The 22994-nt window shown below is 44.9% G+C and overlaps 1 protein-coding gene across 2 annotated transcripts in view; it reads left to right on the forward strand.

The window, feature by feature from the left end:
- Positions 1-737: 737 nt before the first annotated feature.
- The window catches only part of MCC (MCC regulator of Wnt signaling pathway), a 411412-nt gene continuing 389155 nt past the window's right edge, over positions 738-22994 (forward strand). The window contains exon 1 of one of the 2 annotated variants that reach the window (XM_006134467.4): positions 738-1350. In XM_006134467.4, coding sequence (XP_006134529.2) covers positions 1211-1350 — 140 coding nt within the window. In that variant the 5' untranslated portion in view covers positions 738-1210. The remainder of the gene's footprint in view (positions 1351-22994) is intronic. The other variant, XM_025190402.2, reaches the window with a different exon arrangement.

Raw genomic sequence — 22994 nt, forward strand, 5'->3', positions numbered from 1 at the left:
CCACAGGGATTTCCAAGCAGTCCAGCTATAGTCAACTCTTGTACCAGAGTTTGAGATCCATTTAGGATTTAGGATTGCGGAAAGATGTGTGTGGAGGGGAGATGGAGGTAAGAGGTGGGGTTTAGGTGGAGAGGATCCATCATGTGGCAGGTGCCCCCTTTTTTGTCCTTCCACAGCAGTAGCCTATGGGCTGGACCAAACCTGAGCAGCACTCAGGTTGCAATGCCTGCCCAGCCCTGTATGAAGGCTCACTGCAGGATGAGTGCTAGGCAGACTTGTCTGAAACTCACACCCAAGGGCTTCCATTTTGTGGAGACTGAAACGCAATAAAACACTCTCTCCACCCCCCACAAAAAAAATTGTCATGGGGCTCTACAAATGCCTATTGGTGGCAAAAGGTTGCAGCAACCTCTGAACATCAGGACTATTGAGCGATCCAGAAAAGAACAGCCTTACAAGGTCAGTCCAATGCTCCCTCCAGCCGCACCTGGCCTTCCACACCCCCGCCCCTTCGCAGGGAGTGAGCAGAACAGGACAGTTTATGGACACAGACCCCTCTTGTGCCCCGGATCCGAACTTCTGGCAACCCCTCCCGGGACACCCGCTAAGCTCCACACAGCTGGGCAACAGGCTGGGCCGCTCCATGACTCGGCAAGGGAAGCGGGCTGGGGTGCGGGAGAGAGTTGGCCTCCGGGCGCCAGCTCCCCAGCAGGCTGCGGCAGGCACAGCTGCAGGGGCACAGCGCCCGGCCGGCGCCCAGAGCATGCGTGGGCAGCGCGCCAGACTCAGGCGTGCGGCAGCGGCTCCGCTTCCCCCCGAGCGGTCCCGGGTTCCCAGGACCGGGTCCCACCGGCAGCGAAGCCGCACCCACGGCCCGGGGCAGCTCTGCCGGGCGCTCCTCCCCACCCGCTCCCCCAGCAGCGGCCCCGGCTCCGGCGCATTCCTCCCTCTGGCGGACGCGCCGGAGCCGAGCTGGGAAGTGTGAGCGGGCGCGCGCTCCCCCGGCGCCTTCCAGGCTAGAACGCGAATCCTGGGCCCAGGAAGCGGGGCGCGTGCGCGAGCGCTGAGCTCGTGCGCGCGGAGCGCCGGGGCTCGCCACCCCTGCGCCGCTGCTCGCGAGCCGCGCTCTGCCTGCACGGCGGGGAGGGCTCGTGCGGACAGAGGGTCCCGAGCACCGCGGGCTGCGCTGCCTGCTCCTGAGCAGAGCCGCATGATGGCGGCAGCGGTGGTGGAGGTGAGCGCCAGCAGCACCGGGAGCAGCAGCAGCGACACGTCCAGCACCGGCGAGGAGGAGAGGATGAGGCGCCTCTTCCAGACCTGCGATGGCGACGGGGACGGCTACATCAGCAGGTAACAGCCGCGAGGGGAGGCAAGGGCTTGTGCAGCGGGGATCCTCGCCCCTCAAAAAGTGAAACCGCAAGTTCTCAGCAAGTTTCTCGGGGAGAGTTTGCGGCCAGTGGCGCTGTGCATTCGGGGCTGCCTCTCCCGTGAGCAATAGGGGCAGCCTGGAGAGTAGGACCATCCTTTCTCAGCTCAGCTTGCGGGACCTTCTTGGCTAGTAGTTCTCATCTTTCGTTTGGGTAGATCTGGGCACCACGTTTAGTATTTACAAGAATCCTTGGCTCAAGCGATGCTTCTGTTTTGCCTCAACTACTTCAGATGATGTAAAATGAGATTGAGCCCTTTTTAGCATAAAAGGAGGTGAGAGCTCCTTTAGGGGGCAACATTCTTGCACTGTCCTGCTACTGTGGGCAGCAGCTAGGAAGGTGAATTCACATCAACTTCTGGAAGTTAGCCCTGTGCAAGTCTAGCTTGTACATCTATAGTCCCACCCACTCAGTCATTCTGCTGGTGCCGTTTCCCAAAGGAACAGCATGATGCTGTCTCACTAGTATTCAAACTTTACAGCACAATATTTGGATGAATCATTTGCCTCAGATTTACAGCTATGCAGCCATATCCGACATTCTCTTCTGAAATGTGTCTTATTTGGTGTTTTCTTCCAAACTTCTGGGTTGGAAAAGTGATATTGGCTCAGCCTGCCTTGCTTCCTTTCTGGATAACTTTCCTTTTCTTTAGAGTAGTGGGGATTAGCCAAAAGTTTAGTGTACTGTATATATCACATCAGTACTATCAAATGGGTGTTTAGGAATCAAGGCGGGTTTTGTACAGACATCATACAGCGCTAATTGCCCAGGGCCAACATCTTTTTACAATATTTTAACAGATTTGATTGTTATTGACATTTCTATTAACACAGACAAGGTAACTTCCAAAAGGCCCACAAAGACTAACCCCTATGAGTCAGATGTCTTCACTCTAACACAGGAGTGGGGAACCCTTTTTGGGTCGGGGGCCTCTGACCCACAGAAAAAATCAGTCAGGAGCTGTACACAAGTGTGAAGTGAAGTGAGAAGCCCCTGAGTGAGAAGGAGAAAGACTCCCCACCTTCCCCTTGCACACCAGAGCCTAGGGGGGCCCAGCCTACTAAAGTTTGTGTGCTCCAGCCCTGTGCGCAGGTGGTAGAGGGGCTGGAGTGCCAGTACAGGCTCCTCAATGTGGAGCCTCAGAGGGACGGATCCAGGCAGGCTGGATCCCCCGGGCCTGAGCTTCTCCACCCCAGCTCTAACATATTAGTTGTAAGTGGTGTACAGGCAGTCCCCGACTTACGCGGATCCGACTTATGTCGGATCCGCACTTACGAACGGGGCTTTCTCGCCCCGGAGCTCACAGGCAGCGATCCGCCACCTCGACCTCCGGGGCGAGAAAAGCTGCTCCCGGTGCCCCTGGTCTGCTGGAGACCGTCTCTGGCGGACGCGCTGGAGCCGAGCTGGGAAGTGTGAGCGGGCACGCGCTCCCCCGGCGCCTTCCAGGCTAGAACGCGAATCCTGGGCCCAGGAAGTGGGGCGCGAGCGCTGAGCTCGTGCGCGCGGAGCGCCCGGGCTCGCCACCTTCCCCTTCTGAGGCCAGAGCAAAGCCTCAGAAACGCGGGAACTCGCCGCTGCTGCGGCTTCGCTCACGGTGCCCCTGGTCTGCTGGGGACCGTCTCCAGCAGACCAGGGGCACCGGGAGCGAAGCCCCAGCCGCGGTGTGGTCCCGTGCCTCTGAGGCTTTGCCAGAGCAAAGCCTCAGAGGCGCGGCACCCCGCTGCCACTGCGGCTTTGCTCCCCGTGTCCCTGGTCTGCTGCGGGAGGGGGGGGTGCAGCTAGTGTGCCCCCCCCCCCAGCAGACCAGGCTTTTGTTGCTGGACCCTGGGGCAGAGCAGCTGGGGCGCTGCCGGTTGGTCCTGCAGCTCCGCTCTGGGCACTACTGGACCAACCCGGCAGCATCCCAGCTGCTCTGCCCCAGGAGTCCTGATTCAGCTGCTGCTGGTCAGTTTCAGCAGCGGCTGAATCAGGACGCCTGGGGCAGAGCAGCTGGGGTGCTGCTGGGTTGGTCCAGTAGCGCCGAGGAGCGGTGCTACTGGAGCAACCCAGCAGCACCCCAGCTGCTCTGCCCCAGGCGTCCCCAAGTCAGCCGCTGCGCGCTGACTACAGGAAGCCCGAGGCAGAGTTGCTCCGCCCCAGGCTTCCTGGAATCAGCGCTGATCAGTTTCAGCAGCAGCTGACTTGGGGACACTTGGGGTTCTTAAATTGAATCTGTATGTAAGTCAGAACTGGCGGTCAGTTTCAGCAGCGGCTGAATCTGGACGCCAGTTCCGACTTACATACAGATTCAACTTAAGAACAAACCTACAGTCCCTATCTTGTACGTAACCCGGGGACTGCCTGTACAATGCTTTAAAACTTCCTTTGCTATTCTAGTGCATGCATATAACTGTAGCTGTGTCTTTGTTGAGATGATATGCTTGCAATTGTGTGGGCATGTGTGGACTCTTGTATCCACACAAAATCAGTTTCAGGATCAGATAAAATCTTCGTGGCAGTGATGGGCGTTAAATGTCTTGTGTGCAGTACTGTGCATGTTGTTGGAAATACATATCACACCCTAGATATTTGTACATCCGTAGCTAGCAGAAATCTGTTTTAAGCAGGAGAGGACTAGTGGCAGGATTTTTTCTGTAAAAGGCCTTCAAATTTTTTTATAAGCTTTCAGAGTCAGAATAGGATTTTCAAGGGTGTTTGGTACCTGTAGCTGCAAATTAATTCAGTAAAAGTGCTCTGCACTTTTGAAAAATTGAGGTGTGAGAGATAGTTACTAATCTATCCTAAGACCTCCTTTGAAACCTAAGAACATGACGCTGAATAGAGGTCAAGTGAGTATAATTCTTGACACAGTTTGAAATTAGACAATTACTGAAAATCTCAAATTCTATGCATCAGTAAATAATGGGACTTTATATCTGTAGGTTATTTAAAAAAGAGCCATTTTATGTTAGCCATTTTGCGGTTTGTTTTTTAATAGACATTCTGAGTATTTTTTCCAAATAGGGAGCTATTTTTAATGATTATTCTGAAATGAAAATAATTAAAATGTACACTTGTATATACCAGTGTATCAATCCAGTATGGCATTTGCCTTTCAGTTTTGTATATCATACAAATTATTTTGCCTGTCAGAAAACTTGAAACACTTGTTTACAATATATGTTGTCTGATTATAATAACTTGCTGATATACCACTGCTACTTTTTTTTTCTATGTAAACTGAAGTGCAGTTTAATCAACTACTGTAGTTAGTGTACTCAAAACTTGCTAATGAAATGTTAATATATTGCTTTATGTGGACAATTAGGGGACAGTAATGAGCCATCAAACCAGAGTGCTGTATTTTAAATTAGCTTTGCTCCTATTTATCTCAAAAGCTGGGAAACAGTTTAATTAAAAAGGAAAAAAATGACACTATGAAGAAGTATTGCAAGTAACATGAAAGAGAGAACTATAAAAAAGATAAAACTTCTAAAGTGGATATCTTCCAGAAAAACAGAATCTCACTGCAGACAGCAATAGCTAAATGGAAATGTAAAGGAGACCAAATTGACATTCTTCACAGAACCCCCGCCCCCCCCTACCAGAAGAGCTAGAAAATAGTTCTCTAAGTTTAGGATTATCAATCTTTCAAGATGAGAGTTGCAAAGAATGATAACTTCATTTATAAGAAACCCACTTAAAAATGTTAAATGAAAGTGCATTTCTAGGCCATTCAAGAGATAATCAGTGAATTGTATATTACTGTCACAGCTCATTCTAAATCTCACCCAAAAATTCTGCGGGCTGAGCTTCTAAAATTCCAAACTGGTGTAGGAGGGGCACTGGAATACATCAGGAAACAAATATAACACAAAAGAAAGGGGTTGAAAGCCAGAGCAAAGGTATCGGGTGACTTTGGGTCCATTATTGATGGTTAATAACCTACTTTGGAAAGGGAAATGTATTTTCAGTTGAGCAATGGTATATGCACTTGGTCCAAAAAAAAGTAATATAGATCTTTTAAACTTAATATTTTTAGGAAAATGATCAAGGTATTTTGTGTATCATTAATTTTTCTGAAGCCTATCAGTTAGGTTTTAGTCCTAAGCAAAAGGCACAGATAATATGTTGATTTCCTTGGACATGGATCTTGGAAATGGAATGTATCCCTCTCTTGGCATTGCATACTGCTCTTTTTTTCTTCTAATGTACTTTACCTAAATTCTGTATGCAGAAGTGGGTATGCTCAATGGTTCTCGTGCATTTTCATAGTATGGGTCATCTGCAGTGAGGTGGTTGTGTTTCAGACATTTCCTTCCCATTCACAATAACACAACATTCATGTGGCACTCTGTTTACATGGAAAAATAATTTTAGGAAAGTGCTTTTGAATTGTATCTCCTTTTAATGTAATGCGTTTGTCCTTTTTGAAATGTTAATTGTACTATCTGCTTTTGCTTTTTTATTTAATCTTAACCTGCTATCTATACTTTCTTTTTGTTGCTGCATCTTTCTCTTCTCTTTCTCTCTACTCTGCTAGACATGCTGCCTGGCTTCCTCTCTTGTCCTACTTCTCTGGATTTTTCTTTACTTTCTTTGTCCACTGTGACTCTAGTTCCCATTGTTAATTCCTGTTTCCTTTGCCTTCTCTCCTATACCTCTAATAGATACAGGTCCTTCCTTGTTCATTGCTCCTTTTGCAGGCCTGCAGTTCAGCTTTGTAATAAAGATTGTGGACATCTGTAGAAGAAGCTAGAAACAAACAAAAAAACAAAGACAGAACCCTGTCATCCGCAGAGAGCTGGTTTGGGGCCACTGATTGTCACAGAGTAGATTCAGAACTGCTAGACTTTTTGAGTATGTCTACACTGCATTCCTCTTTCGAGAGAGGAATTGCAAATGAAGCGCGGATTTGAATTTCCCGCTCTTCACTTGTATAATCGCATCCGGCTGCTATTTCGAAATAAAAAACGCCATGTAGACACAGTTATTTTGAAATAAACCCCTTCTTTCGAAATAAACCCTTACTCCTTAAAAAATGAGGTTTAATGGATGGAATATAGTGGTCAGTTTATTTGCAGGCTCTTTAGAGAGTCTGCTTCAGAATCTACATATTCAGGATGATCTAGGAGACCCAGTAGAACAGTCCACACATTGTTTACATGACAGGGCAAAATAGTCATCTACTGATGTGGCACAACAAGGGTAGTTTAATTGGCAGCTGGAACTACTTGTTCAGCTCGTTTGCATGTTTAAAATAGCCCCAAATTCAAGATGCTAGATTTCACATCTTTCATTCTTCTATAGCAGTATCTGCTGACAATGCAAAATAATCAGGCGTAGGACAGGTAATATATACTATTTCTGGTTTCTGATTGCGTTTAACCTCCCATGCCAACTTAGCCATGCAGGAAGCAGAAGAATCTGTATTAGTTGTGCTCACATTTTCCAAATTAGTTGGTACATCTTACACATGTCAGTTATTGCTGCATTGATAAATGGCTGTCAGCAGAGGGGGTGAACATCATATTGGCACAAAACAAGATGAGTTTATTCACTTTGAAATAAAAATTATACAAAAGACCAAGAGTCAGATGATTGAAGCTTCAAGAGCTTTATCAAAAATTAGACTAGACAACATATTTCCAATTGTTAATTCCATTAGTTGCTAGAGCATCTTATGAGTGAGATTTCTGCATTAGGGAGGACAGTATTGTGGCACAAAGACATCGATAAGACACTGCAATTAACAGCAGTGTCTAGTGAAACCCGCAGCACATACAAATTCATTGACACAGTCATGCTAGGTCCTCTCTTTCATTAAAGCCCTAGTGAAAGCTCCTGATAGTGACTCATTATCCTGAAGTCTCTTTCTTCTTTAAGCTTCGTGTCACTTGCTTTCAACATGCTCTTTTATTCTGCCAGCACAAGTACTGATCTCAGTGCTGCAGCACTTGCAGCTAAGTGCATCGTCTTCACTCCTGCCTTTACTTTTCATGAAAATATCTAAGCACTGATTTTCTTGTTGGTACAGGCAGTCCCCGGGTTACATACAAGATAGGGACTATAGGTTTGTTCTTAAGTTGAATTTGTATGTAAGTCGGAACTGGCTCCAGATTCAGCTGCTGCCACTGAAACTGACCAGGGGCTGACTACAGGAAGCCAGAGGCAGAGTTGCTCTGCCCCCAGCTTCCTGGAATCAGCCTGATCAGTTTCAACAGCTGCTGAATCAGGAGACTGGGACAGAACAGATGGGGGGCTGCCCGGTAGGTTCCCACAGGACCAACCCGGCAGCACCCCAGCTGCTCTACCCCAGGCGTCCCGCAACAAAAGCCTGGTCTGCTGGGGGGAGGAGGGGCGCACTAGCAGACCAGGGAGACCGGGAGAAGCTTTTCTCGCCCCGGAGGACACGGGCAGCGATCCGCCGCCCGTGAGCTCCGGGGCAAGAAAAGCCCCGTTCGCAAGTGCGGATCCGACATATGTCAGATCCGCGTAAGTCGGGGACTGCCTGTATTTGTGCATAGATTTGCATTTTTACCTCATTTTATCTTTGTCTAGCTGTAGCAGTAAGCTCCAAGGAGTTAGGTTCCTGGAGCTCTGTCCCGGGTAGGAAGGGGAAGGCAAGGTCTGATGCAGAGTCTGCTAGACATACCAGACACTAGAGGAGAGAAACCGTGTAGAAAAATAGAGTCCCCTGCTGGTTTGGGGAAGGATTGAAGGCATGCATGTTCAGAGGAAGTGGCAGAGTAAAGTGATTCACATGGGAAACCCCGGGAAGAAATGCTTGCCTGATCAGTAGGGAGTGAGATGCCCTTCCTGGGAGCCCTTGGGGGAGAGAAGCGATTTTGGGGGTAGTCTGGAGCCAGCTATGGACATGGCAGGACTGGTTGTGTGGGCATCCAGAAGAACCATGGGCACTAATGGAAGTAATCAGTGAATAGAGGACATTACATCTCTGTGGAGGGTTGGTTATTTAAATGCAGTGCTATACTAAATGGACTCAAAACCAGGCAAGCAACCTCTCCTTGTGAGTCCGTCATAGTGCAATATTAACATTATTTGATTTTTCCACCATGTGTGTTCTGTATGTTGCACCCTGGAACTGCCTCAGTCTTAAAGTTGCAGGACACAACTGTGTAAAGCTTTAACCTGAAAAAATACTGAGTGATAGATATTTGCGTGTAAATCAGTAAAAACTAAATTTTAATTAAAATAATCTGGTAATTTATCTGTGAAATTCAGTAAAAACTGAAAACAAGGAACACTAGTGATCTGTAAGAGGTAATGAAACCTGCCTATCTGATACATACAGGCAGTCCCCGGGTTACATGGATCCGACTTACATCGGATCCCTACTTACAAATGGGGTGAGGCAACCCCCACTAGCTGCTTCCCCCCAGCAAACCAGGGAGACGCGGAGCGGCTTTTCTCAGCAGACACCTCAGCTTGAGAATAAAGGACTGAGGGAAGTGAGGTGTGGGAGAATAAAACTGAGCTCTGGAGAAATGTTTGGCTAGAGTTTCCCCTACAATATGTACCAGTTCCGACTTACATACAAATTCAACTTAAGAACAAACCTACAGTCCCTATCTTGTACGTAACCTGGGGACTGCCTGTAGTTGGTAAAGCTCATTAAAACCTATGTTGAAAGCTTCTTTTGATAGTGATTCTCAGGATTGCCTTAGGAAACTTGCCTCACTTGTCACATTACAAGAATGGCATTAATAGATCTGTGAACACTCACTGGCCCTTCAATCAGACTGTTACTTAAGTATTTCATGGGCCACAGGAGTCCTGTCTCTTCATTTTGACCCTCATCTGAGTCCCCATAATCACTTGGTAGCTCTGCAAAATCTGTGGTGATGGGCCACATGTACAGTTTAAAAAAGTCTTAAGGGCACTTTGTGACATTCTTAAAATGTTTTAGCTTACTAAAAATTTGGAAATGTGTGTTATCTGGGTTTCTTAACTTGTATGTTAATTTTATTACATATTTACAACTTGTAGCTTAATAACATTTTTATCATGAGATAAAGGTTTAGGGCGAAATTCTACCTGCTCTGAGGTCTATGGGAGTTTGTCAGTGACTTCAGTTGAACCAGAACTTCATCTATAGTGTTCCTTAGTTCTCATGTGTTTGAGGCAAGTAAAAGGTATAGTCAGGCTTGAAAAAGTTCACCAGACAGATGCTGTCTGGAAGGCTAAACCTACTTTACTTGCCTGAGAGAGAGAGAAAATTGGAGGATGGGTGGCTGCCATAAATGATGTCATAAATCCCTACTCTCTCTCCTCAGTGCAACTGGGAAGGTCAAGGGGAGGGGGATTTCTGTTAGGATGGTGTCTCTAGTTATTTTTTAGGGGGCTCCATCTTTTATGACAGCCTCTTAGATAATTTTTAAAATCATCTTCCGCTAATTGCTAGACAATAGACAGAGCTCTGGTCCTATCCAGAGCCACCGCTTTGTTGAGAAGGGAAGGGTCTCCATTACAGTATTCCTAGAATTGCAGTTTTAACTCATCATCATTAGCAGGCAAATTGGCACTAGTTCAAGGAGATCTATTGCTGATCGTAGTTCTTCATAGATTTCCTAGACAACCTTTTTTTTTTTTTTTTTTTTTTTTAAACTGTAATTGGCATCTCTCCATAGAACTGGGGTGGGCAATAATTTTGGAAGGAGGGCCACTTAACAAATTTTGGACGTGGCTGCGGGCTGACTTTGAAGGGGCTGGGCCTTGGGCGTAAGGTGCAGGGTTGAGAACTACCCTGCTTGTTACAGTGACCTTATTTTCTGAACCAGTTGCAGCTAGTAAGAACAGTTTAAATTATGAAACAGATCAAGCGTTTTAACTTTCTCATGTTAGTTTATCAAGCTTCATTTTAAATACAGTAAAATATTATGGCCAACACAATGTTTTCTTTATTTATGGCAGGGGCGGGGAACCCTTTCAGGTCTGGGGTCACTGACCCACAAAAAAATCAGTTGGGGATCACACAAGTGAGAAGCAAAATCTGCTCCAACCCCTCCTCCCCAAACCACATTGATGTGGCCCCAACTGAGACACCTCACTCCTCTGGTGCCCCAGCCTCACGGGGTAAGGGGAAGGGAAGGGAGAAACTGAGGTTCAGGGCTTCCCAGAAACCAGATTTACTTTTCTGGGGTTCTGGAGTTAGTGGATTTTATGGACCTCCTTAGGCTCTGGGGTAGGGACAAAAATGAGGGGTACAGTGCGTGAGACAGGGCTACTAGTAAGTAGTATAGAGATGGGATGCAGGATCTGGGAGGGAGTTGGGGTGCAGAAACAGGCTGGGAATATGGTTTCTGGCCAGGTGGTAAGAGTAGAAACAAGGGAGGATGCAGCATGTGGCCAGGAGACAGGGTGCAAGAATAAGGGAGGATGTCGGAGCAAGCCGGAAGTGCTGGGTCTTGAGGGGGAGGGAAGTGATGGGATTTGGGTGAGAGTTTCTGGACATGAGGAGGAACCTTATCTGGCTTTGTGCTCCCTTGCAGCAGCGGCTGCAGCCACACTGTCTCAGCCACCCCGGAGGGAGGTCCTGCTGCCACGACCACGTGGTCCTGGAAGCCCGAGATACCACTGCTGTGGCCATGTGGTCCAGGGCTGGCCCTGAGGCACCTTGGTCACAGGCCAGACCAGAGGCTGGAGGTACTGCTACCACAGCCACAAGGCCTGTCTCCAGGGACAGTAGCCACAAGCTGCCCCGGAGGCGCTGCCATTCTGGGCTGGCCCCGCAGGCGCCAGTGACATATCTACATGGGTTGGGGCAGGCTCTGGAGGTGCTGCGGCCACATGCTGCCCCCGGAGATGCCGTGGCCATGAGCCCTGCCTCTGTGGACAGCAGCCACAGGCCTTCCTGGAGGCGCTGAAGCCACACGCCCCGGAGGTGCCACTGCTGTGGCCTGGCACTGGCCCTGGAGGCTCCCGGGACTGGCCCCGGAGGCGCTGTGGCCAGATGCCTGGGGTTGGCCTGGAGATGCTGCTGCCACGACTTGGGGCCAGTCCCAGAGGCGACGCTACCATGGCCAGATGGCCTGGGGCTGGCTCCAGAGGCATCGCAGCTGCAGCTTGGGACCAGCCCAGACTACTTGGCTGTGGAAACGGTGCCTTCGAGGCTCTGTTGAGGAGCCTCAGTGCTGCTTCCTCTGCAGCGGACTCTGGGGGATGGAGGGTGGGGCTGAGTTCCCCCCCAACACATACCCATTGGGGGCGGAGCCTGTTATTGCCTCGCGAGGCCAATCAAATCCTAAGGCGGGCCGGATCTGAAAGGCTTTTGCCCACCCTTGCCATAGAGGTTTGTCTCTCTAGCTGTCATCTTGGCTTCTCTCTTATCTCAATCTGGATGGTCATCTTTTTAAATTCAGTCATTAGTATATCTTCTGTGGAGATAAAAGAACCCCACTCTTACCTGTTTTGGTTCTCTCCTCACTTTCTGGCTTTTTTTAGTTTAATTAGATCATGTGCCTGCAATAACTTTACCCGCTGTATCCTCAACTGACAGTTTTAGTACTTGGTTTGCTTAGTGAGAATCCTTCTGTCAATATTCTGTCACCATCCTTTCTCTTCTACTCAAATTTTATACTCACTCTTACTGTCAGGAAGTCCTGAACTCTATTGCCTTTTGGAGGTCTGTAACTCTGATTGTGGAACCCTTCCTTTGCTGAAACTCCTATTTCTGCATTTATGTCTCCTCATCCTGAATGCAATAATTTCTCCTTATAAACTTTTTAGGGCTGTCAAATAATTAAAAACAATAATTGCAGTACTTACAAAAGTCGCAATTAACCACAGTTTAAATTTCACTGTTAAACAATAACAGAATACCAAATGTACAATGCTCACTTTGTTGTTTTTATTATAAATATTTGCATTATAAAAAAGACCAGAGTATTTTTCAGTTTGCCTCATACAAGTACTGTAGTTCAGTCTTTTTATTGTGAAAGTGCAGTTTACAAATGTATAATTTTTTTTTACATACCTGCACTCAAAACAAAAACAATGTCAAACGTTAGAGCCTACAAGTCAGACATGAAGAGGCATATGAATGCTTATGTATCTGCTATGTGAATACTTTGAAATGTGGGCCATAGATGTGCCCAGTGAATGCTTTTTCTCACTTTCAGGTGACATTGAAGATAGAAGAGACTGCATTATTTCCCATAAATGTAAACAGACTTGTTTGTCTTAGTGACTGACTGAACAAGAAGTAGGACTCAGTGGATTTGTATGAGATGAATTGAAAAATACTATTTCTTTCATTTCTTTTTATAGTATAAATATTTGGAATAATAATGTAAGCACTGTACACTTTGTATTCTGTGTAGTAATTGAAATCAACATACACATGAACCTCTTTAATCCAGCAACCCTGGGAAACAGGATATGTTGGATTAAAGAATTTGCCGGGCCAGTGAGGGTGCTGCAGGGTCTGGGCCTGAAGGGGATTGGGGTGGGCACTTACCTGGCACCCTATTCCCAGGGGCACCCGTGGTTCCATGCTGTGTGGCACTGCCCCCTGCTGCTATGAGAGCCGTGAGGAAAAGGCTCAGGGGAAGCACGTCGTTGCGCTGCCATTCCCCCAGTTGAGGGGGAAGGGAAGTAGCAGTGCATGGAGCCACTTCCCCTTCCGCCTGCTAGTACCATACTGTTCCCAGATTAGGTGTATTTGAAAAGGTAGAAAAACATCCAAAAATCTTTATAATAAATTCAAATTGGTGTTCCATTATTGTTTCATGGTGCTATTAAAACTGTGATTAATCACAACTTTTTTTTTAACCTAGTTAATTTGTTTTGTGTAAATGCATGCATTTACTTTGATTAATTGAAATCCCTAATTATTTTTGTAAGCCCCACCTCCATTTATTTCTTTAGTCTACATTTGATGTCCTTTTCATCCCTACTTCTCCTCTGTGCTTTATATGTTGTTGAACATATAGATTAAAACATTTCATTGTATCATTCAGGTTTACAAACATTCAATACTAATGTGCCTATTTTTGATAATATGCTTCAATAGCCCTAGCTCTGAGCTCCTTCCTGCACCCAAATTCACTCCCAGAGCTGAACTCTCTTTGCCATCCCAACCCCATGTCCTAGGCTCAGCACGGAGCCTCCTCCCACACTCAGAACTTCTCAGCCCTAGCCCAGAGCCTACACCCCAACTGGCTGCCTCAGCAGTGTGAAAGTGAGTGAGGGTTGGAGAGAGTAAGTGACAGAGGTTTGGGGGGGATTGAGTGCGTGGGGTGGAACCTCGGAGGGGGGCCAGGAGGCCTTGGAGAGGGGATGGGTTGGGGCAGGGCAAGGGTGTTTGTGTGATTTGACAGTTGGCAGCTTAACTGCAACTTTATTAAAATGGTCCAAATTCATCTGTGTAACTTCCTGTGGTTTGTGGACTTATTCCAGGGATAAAGTTGGCCATTGTATTTAAAACTATTTGAAGTACATTAGATTCAGATTTGTGTTTGATCTCACATACCAATATAGCATGTCAAAGTGACATCCAGTTACAGTTTTTGGGAGATAAATAAATGACTCATGTCTTTGTAGTCCACTGGGAAAAAAAATGAAAAAGTATTTATTTGGGTTTCATGCTGTAATTCATGTAAACCCATGAACTTGATCTATTTATAGGACTGTTGAATTTATTAAGAATTTCTGTAGATAAAAAATATTATAGTATCTTTTCATTTAAACCCTAATATTAATCTGTCCAAAATTGGTGTGGGGATTGTACTTCTAATCTAATAGATGAATTTTTAAATAAAATAATTTTCAAAAATGTGTGCATATTTGTGTATGTGTTTAAATAGCTGTTCTTATTGTGCAGAACCTACAATATTTTCTCTATTGCCAGCAAAGAAGCAAAGGGTTCAGCAGATTTGAGTGGAAAGCCAGCTCTCTCGAGCACCAGCTCCTGCCTGTCTCCCTCCCTGCTGTCTCTGTGGGAAGAAGCAAGCTGTGGGGCAGGCATCTGGGACTGACCCAGCTCCAAGCCTCCAACACCCTAGGTGCCCTTTACGGAGAGTAGGGGAGGAGGAGTTGAAGCTCCTCTCTCCATCACAATTTGTATGGGAACCTTGCTTGCTGTTCTCCTTAATCAAGGAGATGGGGAAAGCGTGCTGTTTGTTGCATTCCTCACTCTAGCTGAGTAGTGTAGGGGGTCAAATGAAACTAGAACTGCTCCAGCTGGAAGACATGCACCCCTCTCCCAGCTGCACCCATTGGAGCCGTAGCAGCCATGGAGAGCTGTTTCTCACTTGGCCCCAAGGTGCTGCAGTGAGAGAGGGCTGGGGTAGTCCTCTCTCCCCAGGGCAGACTGCATACTGCTCCCCTCATCCTCAACCCCATCCCAGACCAATTTAAATGATTTAAATGAAGCATGCACATTTTCATTTTATTTTCCAAAAAAAAATATTAATTGAGTTAAGCACACAAGCAACACCAGGTAAATATTCTAGTTAATAAATAAAATAACACTTCAATGGCAGTGAGAGCAGTCAAGTGGGCTGCATCTATGCTGACAAAAATGGGACCTGGAGTATACCACCTGTGCTTGTCAATGCAGGTCCGCCAGTGGTGGGAAGAAGGCAAGCTGTGGAGTAGACAAGACTCATATGGGCTCTATTGTTACTGTAACTTTATTCCCTTCCTCAGTTTTTGGCCATTATCCAGCAGCTTGGTATATTTAAGTGGGTAGCTGTTCCTACTGCTGTTTGATGGATTGCTGCTGAGAAGATTCCCATGAGAGAGACAGCTAGATCTTTTTCTTGAAAACTTAGTGGTTCACCAGTGCAACAATTTCAGACTCTTGTTGTTCTTTGTGTATGAACACTAATTTTTTGTGTGTACGCATTTGTATTAAACTCTATTCCCAGCTGTCTGTCTGTCGTTAGTTCAGTTCAAGATCTTGAATGATACCTCTCAGATTGTAGTATAAATGTTCAATAGCATTTCTTAAAGCTACTGTAATCAAGCTGCCAAGACATGTTTGCAGTGCAGCATAGGTTACACTCTTTCCAACAATCCCTGAAAACTAACATTTTATGAGAGGGACAAGGTGGATGAGGTAATATCTTTTTCATTGGTCCACCCTCTGTTGGTGGAAAGTACAAGTTTTTGAGCTTTGCAGACTCTGGGGAAGGAAACCAGTTTCTACAAGTTAAGATGTAATAACCCCTTATGCTTAACAACAGAGATATAAAAGTTTAACTGGTTACCTGGTAAGCATTAGTCTTACCAGCATGCTTACCTAGGAACCGGTTAACCTGAGAGCCAGATTGACAGGAGCAGCCCTCCCCATGGCAGCCTGGCTGGCAGGACCCTATCAGCAGCAGGTTTGGTGGGGCCAGAACAGTCCCCCTACTCATGATGTGCTAGCCAGCAAGACCCCTGCCACTGGAGCCCCCCAGCCCTCCACGGTTTACTGGTTAAATGATTAAAAATATATTGTTTAATCGGTTACCTTTTTTTACTAGATATTTACATCCCTACTTAATATCTCCAACTTGTCTTTAGCTCAGTCACTTTCGTATCTTTGGACCAACATGGGTACATCACCTCTGCAAACTACTGTAATTCAGTTATTGTTTTTTCATGAAATAGAAGGGGTAGAGGGCTCATATATTAAAGCAGCTCAACACTCTTAAGACAGTCTACTTAACTTTGGACTCCCCAGGGGCCACAATGATACTCACAGCACATGCTGGGCAACTTAAGTGTGGTTGCATATACATTCAAGTATATATGCAGTTGTATGCAAATAGCTTCTTTCACACTGACGGGCATGAATACAAAGATTAAGGCAAGACTATACAACATGCAGGCCTCATGTAAGTCAGTTTTGCTGATAATTAATAAAATGCAATATTTAACTGTTTTTCACCCATATGACAGCACTTTTAATGAGCAATGACAGACCAGGAATTTAACTACTAGAATGCATTTCAACTCAGGAATATTATGTTGACTTGCTGTTGTGGAGCGTGTTCCCAGTAGAGGCCATGTTCAGGGGATCCTACGCATGGGCAGGGCCGCGTGTTGAGCCTCATGTAAACCCAAACCGCATCACGGGCCACAAACAAGCAGGCTGCATGTGGCTGCATGTTGAGTAGCCCTGCTCTAAGATAATGCCTCTCTTTGCAATAAGCCCACAGGCTTTGCAAATGGATCTAAGATATCTTGATGAAGGAATCCTTCTCCTGCAAATCAGCAGCTGGTTGCACAGCTACTGTGCCTCTTCAGTTGTAGTTTTTATTGATACCTTTGAGATAACTGTGGCCTGTTTCCAAGGCATCTACCATCTGCACTAAGTTGCTGTTCAGTCCAAAGCATGGGATGCAATTATTAAAAAAATGATCATTTGGCTGCTGTCTGTAGCAGTTTAGTTAGAGACTGATGAAGCCCCAGTTGGGGGGCATCTTTAAGGGGATCAAGACAAGCGTTTACCTAATATATTTGATCATAAGCTGAGTTGTTTTGATAAAAAATCATGCTGTGAAGAGCGGGGGTCGGCTTATGATCAGGTCATTGTGCTTCACATTTTTTTTCCCCACTGTAGGGTGTGATTAGCAAACTTCAATTCCAGACCAGCTGGGCAAACCACTGGTATGCCAGGATGTTTTATGTACCTGGAGCATCTGCAGGCATGGAGTCTGTCACCTCCCAGTTGCTGTGATTCACCATTCTGGGTAAACAGGAGCAGCAGGAAGTGGTAGCCAGCACGTCCCTTGACCCACACTGCTTCCTCTGCTCCCATTGGCTGGGAACAGCAAACAGCAGCCAGTGGAAGCTGAAAGGCTCCATGCCGATAGCCAGCATGTTCCTCAGCCTGCGCTGACACTGACGAGCTAGAACTGGAAGTTTGTACACTGCCAATGTAGGGTAGGAGGAGGAGGACAGTAGGGATGTAAAATCCCATTTAATTGGTTAACTGGTTAAACGTATTGTTTAACCAGTTAACCAATTAATGGGTGGGTGGGCTGGAGCAGCCCCTGCCTGTGGGATGCCCGGGGACAGAAGGTGCTCTGGATGTCTGGAGCAGCCTCGACCTACAGCACACCCAGGCCCACCGCAGACAGGGGCTGCTGCAGGGCAGGAGCAGCCCCCCATCCTCAGTGGACCCCGCTGGGCTGGATCAGCCCCTGGCCCACAGCAGGTGAGGAGCTGCTCCAGCGCCCACTAGTTAACCAGAATTGGTAAGCATCACTCATTGAGGGTGATGCTTACTAGTTAACTGGTTAACCTTTCACATCCCTAGGGTACAGTGCAGAAAAAAACCCAACCGATTTATATCTTCAAAGCTTCCATTGAACACCCAGGTGCCAAATATACCAGGTGACAGCAGCAATGAACATTCATGTGGTATTAGTGCTTTTCCAACACAGTGATATAGTGATTTTATTTTTTTTAAAGCCATTAGAGCACTGTGTGAATTGATAATCATCTGGAGAGTGCCTCACCTCAGTGTCTGCCTCCAAAATGACGCTAAAACATCATCAGATCCTCAGTATGCACATGCATGTTTAACAAAGCTTTTAATTTTCAAGCTCATCTGTCTTTCAGGATATACTGCAGTTGCTGTTGGAACATGGGTTTTCCATAATACATCATCATACCAACAGCTTATATTCATATAAACCCATGGTGTCCAATTGGCTAGTCACTAGCCATATGTGACTATTTGGCCAATTGAGTGTGGCTAATTCGCTACTGCTTCAGAATTGGTTGGACACCATGTATATAAACAGTGAAGCACTCTTGAGATTTGACACACATACGAGTTAACGTCCCAAGTGCAGGTATTTTCTAACCCTTTCATGCTATTCTCTGTTGGCTGATAGTGACCAAAACCAAAACCTGTCAGTGGACACAGTCACTCCAAGTACAGCAGTTAGTACTAGTGAGAAACCAAGTGAGCGACAGACACAATGCAAGGAAGAGTCAGCTGTAAACAAACTTTATTGGATTGTGGGAAAATTAGCTGGATGGCCACTCATCATGGGTTTGGTCAACTAAAATCATGCTGGACCACAAATGTTGCCAGAGTAGAGAGATTCAATTTGTATTAGTGTTTTTCTGTATAGGTGTGTGGTATATGAAAAAAAAAAGGAACCCAGAAGTTAAGTGAATGAAGTGCATGGTTGTTGTGTGCATGAGCACAGTCCAGTTTGCAGCATATGTTTCTCTTGGGATTTGCTTCAGTTAGCTGCTCCTCATCCAGGAGCTTTATGAATGAAGGTGACATAATTCCACACATTTGTTCTCTGCAGGTCCTTTCAGACCATTTTAGCCACAAGAAAAAATAAGGGGAAGAGATGGGAGAAGGTAGGCAGGCTAAAGACAACTCTGCTTGGTTTGGGAAGGAAAAAATAATCCTTTTGTCTAATACTGTGACTAGCATTCATACCGGGAATTAACATTTATTTCATTCATTTCGAAATCTGTACTTGTCAGAATTAATGCACAGTCATGGAGAGGATATTTGAACTGACATTTTCAGAATCTTTAATAATTAAATCTAGCGATCTATTCAATTTCTATGTAAACATCAGGATGGTCTTTGAAAACAGCAATATTTCTTTTTAACTGAAGTCATTCATAATTGAAAATTAGTACATATCTATGTGTTTTACCTAGCTTGTTTTATTCCTCTTTCTTCTGAGTGTTATTAATCCAAGAAGAAATTACTTAAATATAAATCTTGGATTTAGGATATTAAGTTTTTTCACTGTTATGGAGAGGCCTTAATATTCACACAGACTGTAATATGAAATTGTACCTCTTTTCCCTGTAAAAAAATCCAATTTACTGAAACAAAAACAATTAACTAACTTTCTACTACTGAAGCTGTTTCTTGTCTTTTAAAATTTGTGATTACTTATTAATAAGGCTGGAAAACAGAACAATATTTTATGTTATTGGTTATTATAGTGTGAGATCCAAACCTATGTGGTTCTTAAGGGACTTTAACTATTCATGGGAAGACAGAGCTGTTCAGCTGAAAATTTTCTCTAATGATCTTGTAGAATGGGTCATCTAGAAAAGCTAAATAATTTTCAGAAGATGCTCAGTTTCGTTTTTTACTTTGGTTATAATGTACAAAGTGAGCCAAGCCATCATTTTGGCTGCAAAAGTAAGACTCTGATACTGCAGTTAACTTGGCACGAGGGTTCTGTGTGGGTGGGTGTGGAGTTTTGTCTGCTTAGAACCAAGTGCAAGATCAGGACGTAAGTAAATTACATGGTTTAGCACAGTGACGTGCAACATAGGCTAGTGAGTGGGCCACATGAGTAGCCGTTCTTCATTTAAGTGGGCTGCAGGATTATTGTAACCAAGACACTCTTCCAGGATAGGATAATTTTGATATCAATGCTTACATACCTAGAATTTGCAATGTACCAATGAACCATAGCAGTGCTTTGATTGCATGCAGGTTTGTGGTCAGTATTGTGTGCAATCAACATGCACCTTGTGTGCGTGTCATGTTAGTAAAATACTAGTAGGAAAAACCCTATGTGGACGGAAACCATTGGAATCTGACAAACTTGTACATGGCAACAGTAAACAAAATGTCTTGTGGGCCATCTATAGATCCCCAATGGGCCCCATGTGGCATGTGGACTGCTGGTTTACCACAATTGCTTTAGCACAAGTTACTGAAGAAATACCAGACTTTTAGGTGGATTCAGAATTTTAACAAACAAACACACGCTGCAATTAAAAATCATCATAATAAAAAAGTGCATTGCCTGTACTGGGAGATACTTAGCTAAGGGAAAAGTCCCACCACTTGGGCAGTTAATTCATTGTATTATATTTTTCTCCCTTATCTTGCCAGATTGTGGTGGGCCACTGGATAACTAAATAGTTTTAAGCAGTTGAGTTGGCTATGGTGGCTGGAAACGAGTCACATTGTTTTAAAAATCAGCATACAGGATGAAGTAACTACTGTTTAAAATAGTTTAGGAAATAGTTCAGGGTCATTGTGGATACAAACTGTGTCTCCTGAGAGAGGCTTTTTTAAGGATGTTCTTAGGCTTTGTCTACACTTAAAAGTTTAAAGCGCAGCGGTGGCATTGCTTTAAACTGAAAGTGTGGCCATGGCACGATCCTTTCCCAACGCTCGATGTAAACTACCCCTTTGAGGGGTGTAACTAACAGCATTGGGAGTGTGGCTCACTGGTTCACACTGGTGCTTTACAGTGCTGTAACTTGCTGCACTTGAGGTGTCTGTGTGTTTTCACACCCCTGAGACAGAAATTTATAGCACTGTAAAGTGCCAGTGTAGACTTAGCCTTAAAGTTATCCAGTCTCCTGAGAGATAATGTCCTTACAAATGCCTTTGTTATCCCACACGTTGACTTCCAGAAGCAGCAGCCTCACTGGAGTTTATTTATCCCTATCCAAATCACTGAACACGTTATAACACAGTGCCCAAATATGAATTCAAAGGTGAATTGGACGATATTTATAGAGTCATAGAAGAGTCTTTGAAATGGCTAATGCACCTACAACTGCATCTACACTTAAGAGTGTTGCTCTGTAGATGCCATGTGCACACAGGAGATTCCTATCTTGTTGGCTAGAAGTGCCTTGCTGGTTTAGTAGTTGTTTTAGATGTAGGACAGCCTACAGCAGGTGAAGACTCAGTTACCTTTCTGACCCTTCACTTTGGAATATCAGTTGCCAACTTCTGAATGTTGAAACTGTTCTAAATTATAAAAAAAACTCACTGAAACATCTTATGTTTCATTAAGTATGGGGTAGGGAATAATGAAGTCAGTGGAGCATTTAATTGAGCCTTATCAACAGGATGGGTTTGTGAGAGAGTTGTTCAGACAAGTCTGGAAATTGGTGTGGAAAAGCTAATTTCCCCATAAGTATATGTGGCTTTTGAAATCTTCTTTATATCTTTAGTGAGAGTGTTCACATGCATCTGCTAGAGTTAGCAGTGTAAGTATGCAATATATCTACTATTCAATTGCTGTTCCCTAGCATTGTGGTGTTAATTAGCATTGGTATCTTTAAAGAGCACATTTAACACATCATTCCTGCTGAGAATTTTATTGAGAACTAAGTTCTTAAATGTAATAATGCAAAATTTAGTTATACTAGCATTGGTACGCTACATCTGGAGTGTGACAATTGAATTCTTTGTACTTTCTGTCCTGCAGTGAATTTGGTGGGCCATGTCAAATATACTATTTTAATATATTTTTAATAATTTGCTGTATTTTAAATAGCAGAATTCAAAACTAGAAAATTAAAACAAAGGGAAAGCACAGAACATCAACAGGTTTTATTGATAAACAGATCTTTGTTTCCCCACAATTAATAAATTACAGTAGTAGTAGTCCTATCACCTTACACAAGATGCAACTAGAGAAGACAAAATACAGGACTATGTAGCACTTTAAAGACTAACAAGATGGTTTATTAGATGATGAGCTTTTGTGGGCCAGAAAGCTCATCATCTAATAAACCATCTTGTTAGTCTTTAAAGTGCTACTTAGTCCTGTATTTTGCTTCAGCTATACCAGACTAACACGGCTACATTTCTATTACTAGAGAAGACAGTGTGTCTTTCCTTTTCCCTTTCCTTAGGCTAAGAGAAGCAGTTTGTATCATTATTCTGAGACAAAGGGTCAGAATACATTTGAAAGGGACATTTATTTTATTTCTAAGAAGTTAATTTTACAAATGTTGGTTTGTACTTACTCTCAAGGAAGCAATTCACTTAACAGGCCTGAAGTCTTTTCCTGAAACACCTTGTTAAGAGATATTGATCTTGCTGGAAAAGGTTAAGCTGTTGACCTACAGGGACAAATGGCTTTCTTCTCCCCCAGAGGTGGGAGTGGCTTTCTAGGGAGAGCTGAGAAGTCCAACAGTAGTGGTACCCTAGCATTAACTGAGCTTGGGCAGAAGGTAATGAGGGGAATTTTTATGCTACTTACAATGTTGTAGAAATATTGGTCTCAGGATATAACAGTGAGACATGTGTGAGATAGTATCTTTTATTGGAGTTCTGTTGATGGAAGAGACAAGCTTTCAAGCTACACCAAGTTCTTCAGGTCTGGGAGGGTAGTCAGGGTCACAGTCAAATAACAAGGTGAAACAGATTGTACAGAATAAGATGTTAACATGGTATAAGAGGATATTTAAAATGAAGTAGGCCGGGGTGGGCAAGAGACTTGGTGCGCTCTCCCGGCCCCCAGGTCCTGATTGGCCTGGGGGTGAGGGGAGTGTGCAAGGTGTCCTTCTGCTGCGCCCCTAGAGGCAACTGTCAGCTGTTTTAAAACAACTGGTGATTCTCTCTTGGGGGTGGGGACAGGAAAGACTTAACACACTCTCCCACACCCAGGCCAATCAGGGTCTGTGGGTGGGAGCATGAAAAGTCTCCTGTCCCCGTTCCTTCCACCCAAGGCCCCGCCTCTTCTGGGGCAGCCTGGAGCCATTTCAGAAATTTATGAAGTGACCCCCTTTTAAAAATCATTGCCCACCCTGGAAGCAGGCAGTTAACTCCTGCATTTGCAGGACAAAAGAGTTAGTGGTTGGTTATTGATTGTTGTATAG

Source organism: Pelodiscus sinensis, chromosome 6, assembly GCF_049634645.1.
Source record: "Pelodiscus sinensis isolate JC-2024 chromosome 6, ASM4963464v1, whole genome shotgun sequence".
Classification (NCBI taxonomy): domain Eukaryota; kingdom Metazoa; phylum Chordata; order Testudines; family Trionychidae; genus Pelodiscus; species Pelodiscus sinensis.